Source organism: Triticum aestivum, chromosome 6A (assembly GCF_018294505.1).
Source record: "Triticum aestivum cultivar Chinese Spring chromosome 6A, IWGSC CS RefSeq v2.1, whole genome shotgun sequence".
In the NCBI taxonomy this organism is placed as follows: domain Eukaryota; kingdom Viridiplantae; phylum Streptophyta; class Magnoliopsida; order Poales; family Poaceae; genus Triticum; species Triticum aestivum.
Window position 1 is genome coordinate 100,946,628 of NC_057809.1, and position 10,402 is coordinate 100,957,029.

At 47.0% G+C, this 10,402-nt stretch overlaps 1 protein-coding gene across 1 annotated transcript; it reads right to left on the reverse strand.

The window, feature by feature from the left end:
* Positions 1-2,312: 2,312 nt before the first annotated feature.
* Positions 2,313-5,721, reverse strand: LOC123132290 (tyrosine-sulfated glycopeptide receptor 1-like). The gene has a single exon (XM_044552085.1). The coding sequence runs from the start codon at positions 5,670-5,672 to the stop codon at positions 2,520-2,522; it is 3,153 nt and encodes a 1,050-aa protein (XP_044408020.1). The 5' UTR covers positions 5,673-5,721; the 3' UTR covers positions 2,313-2,519.
* Between the last annotated feature and the right edge of the window lie 4,681 nt (positions 5,722-10,402).

The following is a 10,402-nucleotide window of genomic DNA, read 5'->3' on the forward strand; positions in this document are numbered from 1 at the left end:
CTCGATCCGTGTCAACCCAACAGCTACTTTCGGAGATACCTGTAATGCACCTTTATAGTCACCCAGTTACGTTGTGACGTTTGATACACCCAAGGCACTCCTACGGTATCCGGGAGTTACACGATCTCATGGTCTAAGGAAGAGATACTTGACATTGGCAAAGCTCTAGCAAACGAACTAAACGACCTTTGTGCTATGCTTAGGATTGGGTCTTGTCCATCACATCATTCTCCTAATGATGTGATCCCGTTATCAACGACATCCAATGTCCATAGCCAGGAAATCATGACTATCTGTTGATCACAATGAGCTAGTCAACTAGAGGCTCACTAGGGACATATTGAGGTCTATGTATTCACACGTGTATTACGATTTCCGGATAATACAATTATAGCATGAATAAAAGACAATTATCATGAACAATGAAATATAATAATACTTTTATTATTGCCTCTAGGGCATATTTCCAACATGTCTTTTGTTAGTGTTGGAGAGAGTGGACCATCATGAGCGGAGCTCTACCAACTGACTTATACCCCCCCCCCCCAGCAAGTGAAGTATGCATGAAAGAGTCGGATACTTCTTCTATTTTTTTCCTGACGTAGACTTAGCTCATCATACTTATGAATCTGGGTAAACAACCACATTTTGTTTATTACCATCGGGATATCTAATAAGGAAACCCTTATTTGTGTTTTTTTCATTATTGCCATGGATCAACTTCAATGGATGCATAAACTATATAGTTTTTGAATTTATATAAACTAAAGTATGCTTTTAATTTTAGGTAATGGACTAACACGTTATTTACTCTATAAGTAAACAAAAATATACTGCAAAATTGAGTAGCTCGATTAAAAACGGATTACACCATTGTGAACGCAAGGAGGTACAACCCTCGCCCTATCTCTTGGCGTGGCCGAAAGGAGGAGGATAACAACGGTGAGAGCGACGACGTAGGATCCAATACTTTTTCTAGGGTTGAGATGAGAAGGAGGAGCCCCCGCTGCTATGGTAATGACCACAACGACGGAAGAGGAGCAATCTCAATGATGTTGATGATGGCGGCAAGGGAGGAGCACTCACGGGAAAGCGGTTGCAACGACGACCTTTCCCGAAATGCCTCCTCAATATTGCCGCTCTTCATCCCGTAGTCACCTTTCTTCGGATGTAGCTCAAGTTGTTGTTATCTCGTGGACCTTTGGACCCCTCACACAGCCCACGGGCTAAGCAGCGCCCACCAAAACAGATCATACATCGACATGTGGGACCCACATGTGATCTGTATATCATAACTACTGCCATACCTGGTCATATGGGCGGCCTCATCCCATGTAGCCTTTTTATAAAAGGGTCGTGTCGTGCTGGCCCGAAGGCTTTACCTCGCGGATTAGCCTCACAATGTCACACGCAAGTGTCGGCCCAAGTTGATTTTCGGTCTTATGGGGCATTTTTTTAGTTTAAAAATGCCGAAATGGTCCTAAAAAATAGCACGTGGATCGTGCCGGGCCGGGCTTAAAAGCACGGCCCATATTGGCCAGGTACCGGGGGTCTTTTTCTTTCTTTTTCCCTTTTTCTTTTCTCTCGTATATTTCCCCCGCAGATGAGACCCCCTGCAACTCTGGAACCGGCGAACGGCGGCGCCGCGGCGCCGCCTCGCGGCCGCGCAGGACGGACCGCGACTGCCGCGGTCAGGTGATCACCGCACCCTCGCCTCGGGTTCCTTACTCTTTACTCCGCCCGCGTTAGCTGCATTTCAGTTTGCTCGTTGCGCCGCGTTGCTCCAGGCGTCGCCGCCGCTGCCGCTGCGCGAGAGGTCTGTTCCGGTGATAAGGGTGCCTCTAAGCCATTGAGATACCGGAGGAAGCCGAATCTCCTGGCAGCATTCGGAAACGCCGTAGGTTATCGGTCTCGGTATGGGTGCCTCTTGCTGGTCTGCCCCTTCTAGGTTTCAGGATTTAGCTCTTATACACACCACATTGTAGGTTGCGACTTGCAGTGGACGAGATCACCACAGAGACTTGCTGATGGGTCGAGCCTTAGCATTTGGTGGCAATTTTGGTGTTCTAACTAGCCGTTTTGCAGGTCCTATTTCCAATCCGTTTTGTGGTGATGTTCTCGATCCATTTGTTTGCTCATCCCACCTTTGGACCATCGAATTAGCCAACTTGATGATTTTACCCGTGTTGATTTAGTATTCAATACTTTTGTTTCCGCCACGGTGACCCTACGATTGTCTCCTACTAGTAATGGCCGGAATTTTTTCAGTTTGTCTGCTCTTTCTATGCACAATTTAGAAGGAGAATGTTGGGGATCGATGAACCGAGCAACTGCTTGTTATCATTACTCATGGCACACAGTTTGTGTTGCGAAGAGGGGAAGAGGAGATGAATTACAAGATTTCCGTATAGGGCCAGGTCACAATCTGTACAAAAGAACTAATCAGGCTAGTGAGCACAGAACTTGCAGCTTTTGCTTATAAACTATAAGATCTACTCTGCACACTGCAGCATAATTTGCTATCTACATTGTGAGCTAACTGAATTTTGCTTCTGAAGGTTAGCATCTACGCTGTTCAGGAAAGATACCACCTCCTGTATGGCTGGCCTCATTCCAGGATTGTGGTTGACACACTGGCAAGCAACTTCAAGCACCTTCAGCATCTGCTCTTCATATCCTGTGCCTCGAAGCGTTGGATCCAGAACTTCAATCAGCTTCCCTTTGGATCTCAACTCCTGTACCCACTTGACAAGCTCTTTTGACCTGGGACAGATTTGAACAGGCCGCCTCCCCGTGACCAGTTCAAGCAGGACCACACCAAAACTGTACATATCACCTCTCAGTGTGGCTACCCATCCCTGCCCGTACTCTGGGGGGATGTAACCGAGAGTACCGACCAACTCAGTCGTCACATGAGTTCTGTTGGGGAAGATCAATCTGGATAGCCCAAAGTCTGCAACATAAGCTTTGAAGTCTTTGTCCAGTAGGATGTTGCTCGACTTGATGTCACGGTGAACAATGTGAGGCTTGCATCCATCGTGGATGTAAGATAGACCCTGACTTGCTCCTTGTGCAATCTTCAGCCGTATTGGCCAGTCAAGAAATGAGTTGTCATCTGTGTCCCTGTTGTGAAGCCAATCATCCAGGCTGCCGTTCTCCATGTAGGAGTATATCAGCAGTCTTGAATCTCCCTGTATGCAGTAACCCCAGAATGGTACAAGATTGTCATGCTCTGCCGTGGAGAGTGCATCAACCTCTGCACTGAATTCCCTTTCCATCAGACACATTTCACTATTGAGCTTTTTTATGGCGACCTTTGAGCCATCAGGTAGCTCAGCCTTGTAGACTAGCCCATAGCCTCCACAGCCAATGATATGATCCTTGTCAAAGTTCTTTGTAGCTTTCAGGAGATCCGTCAGTGTGAGTTTGTTTTGTTCTCCCTTGCCTCGTGGAACCATCACCAAGGAGTATTCTGAATTGAGATTTGAAGATGTTGCCTCTATGTCATTGTTGTTGTTGCTCTGCCTTTTGCTCATGAAATTTGTACCCCTGAGCAAGACAAGGAGACGAGCCAGCAAGAAAAGAATGGCCAGCCCTCCAAAAAACACACCAAATGCAAGTGCAAAAATACCCTTCTTTTTCTTTTGTCTCTGGGTGATCAGAGGTGTTTCAGTTGAGCTGCAATGGTTTACAAGCATACGACCACACAATTTTGGGTTGCCATCAAAGCTAGAATTTGGAAACGTGCTAAGCTGGCCCACATCTGGAATAGACCCTTCTAGGTCATTATTGGAAATGTTGAATGTCGAAAGGAAGTGCAGATTGTTTAATGCAGCTGGAATTGTACCAATGAGATGATTACCAGACAAGTCGAGCGCCTGCAGGCTCGTGAGGTTGCTGATTGCTTCTGGGATCTCTCCAGATAGTTGGTTGGAGCTCAGGTTGAGGGAAATGAGTCCTTTCAACTGACCAATCTTCTCAGGTATCATGCCAGTGAAGTTATTTATCCCTAGATTCAGTACTTTAGGAAAAGCACTGGGCATGAGATATTGCATAAATGGGCTCTTATTATAAACAGGCAGCTCAAAGACCTTAGGTGCAGTTTTGTCCGACTTTAGCATTGGCATATCCATTAAGGAACTCGAAATTTCCCCTGTAAGGCTGTTGTTCATTAAGTCTAGATAGAAGAGCAAGTTTAGGCTGCTGATCCAGTCAGGTATTGGTCCAGTGAGCTGATTGTCGTGTAAAAATAACATCTCCAAATTTGGCAGCTTTGATAACCAATCAGGTATTTTTCCAGACAATGAACAATCATTTATAGAAAGAACCTGGAGATTCTCAAAACCCTCAACGCTAACATCCTCTGGCATGGTCTCATCCTTGAAGTTGAATCCGATAAGAAGGGTGGTGAGGCTCCTGCAACTCCTAAGGATCTGAAGTGTTCTTGTGATATCTGTAAGGGAGTTTTTAACAAGTGATAGGAATGAGAGAGACTTCAGATTGCCTATTCTTTCTGACAACTGGCCATGGAATTTGTTGTGAGATAGCCTCAGTGCAGTCAGCCTGCTGCAGGAGTATATGCTTTCTGGAACTGTGCCGGTGAAGTTGTTGTAGAGAAGATCCAAAACTTTCAGATTGGGCAGGCTTGTGAAGTTGACCTTGGTAAGTTCTCCAATGAACTGGTTGCTCTTGAGGTCAATTGTTACGAGATTTGTGCAGTTGCTCAGAGCTGATGGCAGCTCCCCTGACATGTTATTGTGTTCCAAATGCAGCTCCTCCAATCTCTTCAGGTCACCTATAGACTCTGGAATACTGCCGCTGAGCTCATTCCCCCCAAGATCAAGGGTGACCAGATTTGTGAGCTTGCTGATGCCATTGATAGCTCCTTCTAAACCATTGCTAGGCAAAGAGAGGTGCTCTAACGAGGTAACTTTGAAGAGCTCGTCCGGAAGAGCCCCAATGAGGTTGTTGTAGCCAGCGCCGAGCAGGTTCAGCACGGAGCAATTACTGAGCCCTGGAGGGATATTTCCACTGAATTCGTTAAAACTGAGTTCGAGCACGGCCAAAGATGGCGCGCTCACACAGGGGGTAATTGGTATCTGCCCAGTAAAGCTGTTGGTGCTGGCATTGAGTGCAACCAGGCTCTTCATCACCTCCCATATAGCAGATGGAAACCTTCCTGTAAACAGGTTGCTCGAGATGTTCAGTACCTGCAGAGGCAGCGCAGGTGTTGAAGGTGGCAGCTCGCTCAGGCCTCCAGTCAGGCGGTTGAAGCTGACGTCAAGGACGACGATGCTGCTGGACGACACCAACTCCAGCGGCAAGCCGCCAGACAGCGAGTTGCGTGACAGGTTGAGGCGGAGGAGGCCGGTGAGGTTACCCAGGGACGGCGAGATGGATCCCTTGAGGCCTCGAGAAGCCAGCGAAACACCAGTGACCGCCCCATCGGGACCGCCGCAGGTGATCCCTTCCCACGTGCAGCAGTCCGTGTCCCTCTGCCAGGACGCCGTGAGCCCGTCGTCCCGCGAGAGCCCAGCGAGGAGCTGGAGGAGGGAGCTCCTCTCCTGCTCCGTGCAGGAGCTGGCCGGCGAGACCAAGACGAGGACCAGCAGCAAGAGCGCCAGGCCGAGGAAAGGCCTCCTGCTTGGGCAATGGCGTGGCTGCATCTGCATGGCTTTCTGAGGAAGCTAGCGAAGGGAACCAATGAATGGCCGGGCTGGTGAAGAAAGAGCACGAGAGGAACGGGACACAAGCTGCTCACGGCTCCTTTTTGTTTGATCCTCTGTTCTCAGGTCGCTCTCAGGCGAAGGAAAGAGAAATGGGTCAAGGATTGGCTGCTATTGCCTATCCGGTGCATCATCGTCCATGTTCACACCTTGACATTTTCGCCTGCGATTGCCTGTCGGTAAGTTGACTTTTTGCTCATGGATTGCCGTGTTAATAGTTAGCAGGCATCCATGATTAAGTACTGAGTACTTATAATGATCTGTTACTGCACGCGTTTAGTTTAATTGATCTCGCATCACTTCTCCTATCCTGGTGGGTTGATACTTAGCGGTCATTCTTGATCAAGTCCTTAATGGTCCGTTATATCACACGTTTAATTTACTTGATCTGGCATCGCTCTCCTAACTGGATTACCTTAGCTTGCTCTGCTGTATTATTTGGTGACAGAAACTGAAGAGTAAATTCACCTCCTGATATGCATCCTGCCCATAAGCAGCAGTAAAGGGCTTGTTTGTCGCGGAGAGATCCAAACCGGTTTACAATGTGTGATCGGTGAGGCGGCAGCGTCCAGAGGGAACTGCATGGCTGAACGCCGCCGGCAATGTCGCGGTCAACGCGTGTGCGCGCATGGTTTTGGAGAAGAGCATCCAAGTGGAGGGCGAGCGTGTGAGCATGATTTTGGAGAAGGCGCGTGTGGAGGGCAAGGCGACACGCTGAGCAGACGAGCGGAGATACGCCGCTTTTGGATACATATACATATTTTCTATGCAAATATGGATGGAAGAGGAGTGTTTCTGGTTTCAAATTGGACCAGTTGCTTCTTTGTTTCGTGGCTCTACATCACCAGTCGCGGTCGGTACAATGAACGTCCTGCGCAAATGGGCCAGCACCACACCAATTTTTTTTTACTTTGCAGACAGCTAATCCAGCGCTGCTGATGTGGTCAGTAAGAAGCGAGTTGTGATTGGTCTGGCCAGTTGTGTAAGGTCAACTTGACAGGCTCCACGCGCCTGGCTGGCTGCTGGCTCCTGTCTGGACTGTCTTGTGAGAAAACAAACGGGGGCTGCTTTGAGTTTTTTTTTTCATATAAAAGGGCTGCTTTGAGGCTGGTATCTTGTGGTCGTCTGCGAAATTTGTACTTGCCGTTACGACATGGGGCAGGTATCTTGTGGTCGTCTGCGAGGAGCTTTTCTCATGGCCATTTTTGTCGCCTCCGACGGCGACGTTCCTCTTGCCTCCGGTGGCTTTAGGATGGGTTTGTGTCGACGTACGTTAATCTATGGGACCGGCAAAGGACCTTTTGCGGTACGGCTGCGGGGATCAACAATCCACAAAGAGCAGATTTAGCAGAGACACAAAGTTTACTCAGGTTCGGGGAACTGTGAGATGTAAAACTCTACTCCTGCTTTGATGAATTGATTATGTATGAACTCACATTACAAAGGAGTGCAGCTGCTACGCGTAATTAAGCAAAGTGTCGACCTTTGAAAAGGTGGACATGAGCCTCCTTTTATAGATTAAGGGGTCACAACAATAGCAAAATGGTGCTGAAATTTTATCTATTTATGGGCAACCCAATAATAATTTCAAAAATTTCTAATAAATCCTAGAGGCTTACTTAGCGCATTCGTGTAAGGCAAGGGGCACTACTAAAGTTTAGTCCCACGTTGCTAGTTTAGAGGGAGTTGGACCTCTTTATAAGGGAGGTTCTTTGTCCACTTGTATGAGCATGAGAATAAGAGGGACATCCACGCGCGCTCCTCCTCCGCCGCCCGCCTCGCCACGCTGCGGGTTGCGGGAATGAGTCGATGTGTAAATTTTTGCCACGCACGACGGGTATACGTACGGTCACACGAGAGCTGAAACGTTTTTGCTGAAGTGGAGATTGAATACGAACGGCGCACCTTTTCGTCTGCTCGCCTCCCTTTGTTCGTTTCACCTCCCGTCGCTGCCCTCTCGCCTTCTTCTCTTGCGTCTATAAAAGGGAGGTCGCTCCTTCCAGAGAGACGCACCAGAACAACACAACCCTCTCGCCTCCAAGTTCCTGACCACTGAGCTATTGCTACGATCTTCCCCATTCCGACTTGCGGCGTGCACCGCAGGTCGGGACAGTAAGCCTTCGAAACCGCACCTTTTGAGTCCTGTACAGGAGAAGGATGATAAGGTTTTGGGGGAGCGCTTCGCGCGACTACTGACTTCTTCGTCACGGACGCCCCGGACTCCGACGACTACTTCCCCGACGACGACTTCTTCCCCAACGTCGACGACCTCCACGACGACATGGCTGGCGAGGACACCGACCCCAAGTCCAGCGCTTCTACTACTGCTGTTCCGTACGTGTTCTTCCTCTTTCTATTAGAGGCCCTGCTACAGTTCCTTGTTCTAGTGTTTGCCCTAGATATGTTAGGCTCTATTTTATATATGCAACTTGCTATACTGTTTGCTCTAGATATGTTTAGTTCCAGTTCATATATGAAGATGTTGTTTATCTTCTCTTTATCAAATCGCATGGCTTGTTTTATCACTGCTATACTAGCCGTGCTTTATCTAGTATTTCTGTTAATAAAATCATTCGGTAAATTGCTCATATTTCCAACAATCCAAAAACCTTTATCATAGGCAATTTACTCCAAGTGGTTTTGCTGCTTCCATGAGACCTTCTATGTTTGAGGGTATCCATTATAAGAGGTGGCGCGTGAAAGCAGTCTTATGGTTTCAAACCATAAGTTGTTATGACGCCACACTTGGCAAACATGAAGGGGAGTATGATGCCCATCAGGAACAAGCTTTTCAGAAAATGGATACTCTGTTTAAGGTTGCTCTCTTGAGTGTTCTTGGTGAGAACATAGTTGATGCTTATGCGTCAATTGACAATGGAAAAGATATGTGGAACGCACTCGAGGCCAAGTTTGGGGTCTCGGATGCTGGCACTGAGTTGTGCATCATGGAGCAATTCTATGATTACAGGATGACTGAAGAGCGCTCCGTGGTTGAGCAAGCTCATGAGATACAGTCATTTGCTAGAGAACTTGAGCATTCAATTGTATGCTACCAGACAAGTTTGTTGCTGGAGGTATCATCACTAAGCTTCCTCCTTCGTGGAGGAACTTTGCTACCTTACTGAAGCATAAGAGGCAGGAGTTTTCCGTTCCGGATCTCATTGGTACTCTTGATGTGGAAGAAAAGGCGAGAGCAAAGGATACATGTGCTCGAGGTATTGAGGGAGGATCTAGTGCCAATCTGGTACAGAAACAGAACTTCCAGCCCCACAAGTTCAAGAACAAGGGTAAATTTTGATGGTAAAGCAAAGTTTGATGGGAAGAACAAGGCTGTGCAACACAAGATCTTCAAGAAGAAGAATGACAAGAAGAAAGGTGTTTGTCATGTGTGTGGGGATCCTGATCATTAGGCTCCTAGTTGCCCTAATCGCTATGACAAGCGTCACCCTGGGAAAGGCGACAAGACCGCTAATATTGTCATTGGAGATACTGACATGAAGGATGCTGGGTATGGTATATCTCCCACTATTTTTTCAGTATGTCATTCTCCTGATTGGTTAATTGACACGGGTGCTAATGTGCATGTATGCGGTGATATATCCATGTTTTCGTCTTATCAGACCGCAGGGACTTCAACCGTGCTGATGGGCAACGGTACAAGTGCTTCTATTCATGGTGTTGGCACGGTCGATCTGAAGTTTACTTCGGGGAAGATCGTGCGGCTGAAGAACGTGCATTATGCCCCCTCCGTCAATAAAAATCTTGTTAGCGGGTCTCTTCCGTGTAGAGATGTCCATAAGCTTGTCTTTGAGTCAAATAAATTTGTAATATCCAAGTAGGGAACCTTTGTTGGTAAAGGCTATGAGTCAGGAAGCCTGTTTCGTTTATCCTTGTGAGACGTTTGCAATAAAGTTGTTAATCTTGTTTGCAACAATAGTGAATCAAATGTGTGGCATTCACGTCTTTGTCATGTTAACTTTGGTTGCATGTCGCGACTAGCGAAGTTGAACTCAATTCCTAGTTTCACCACTGTCAAGGGATCTAAGTGTCAAGTTTATGTGCAAGCTAAGCAACCTCGTAAGTCTCACACGACTGCAGAAACGAGAAATCTTGCACCACTAGAGCTCATACATTCAGATCTATGTGAAATGAATGGCGTTTTGACAAAAGGTGGAAAGAAATATTTCATGACATTAATTGACGACTCCACTAGATACTGCCGTGTGTATCTTTTGAAATCTAAGGATGAGGCTTTGAACTTTTTCAAGATCTATAAAGCTGAAGTGGAAAACCAACTTGATCGGAAAATCAGGAGGCTTAGGTCCGACCATGTTGGAGAGTATTTTTCCAATGAATTTGATGCTTTTTGTGCGGAACATGGTATAATCCATGAGAGGACGCCTCCCTATTCATCTTAGTCAAATGGGGTAGCCGAAAGAAAGAACCGTACTCTAACTAATTTAGTTAATGCCATGTTAGACACATCGGGTCTCTCCAAGGCATGGTGGGGGAGGCGATATTGACTGCATGTCATGTCCTAAACCGAGTTCCCACAAAGAACAAAGAGATAACTCCATTTGAGGAATGGGAGAAGAAAAGATTAAAGCTCTCTTATCTACGAACCTGGGGTTGTTTGGCGAAACTCAATGTGCCAATTCCAAAGAAGCGCAAACTTG

Coding starts and splice junctions, on each gene's coding strand:
- LOC123132290 (XM_044552085.1), bottom strand. CDS start 5,672: ATGCAGATGCAGCCACGCCATTGCCCAAGCAGGAGGCCTTTCCTCGGC.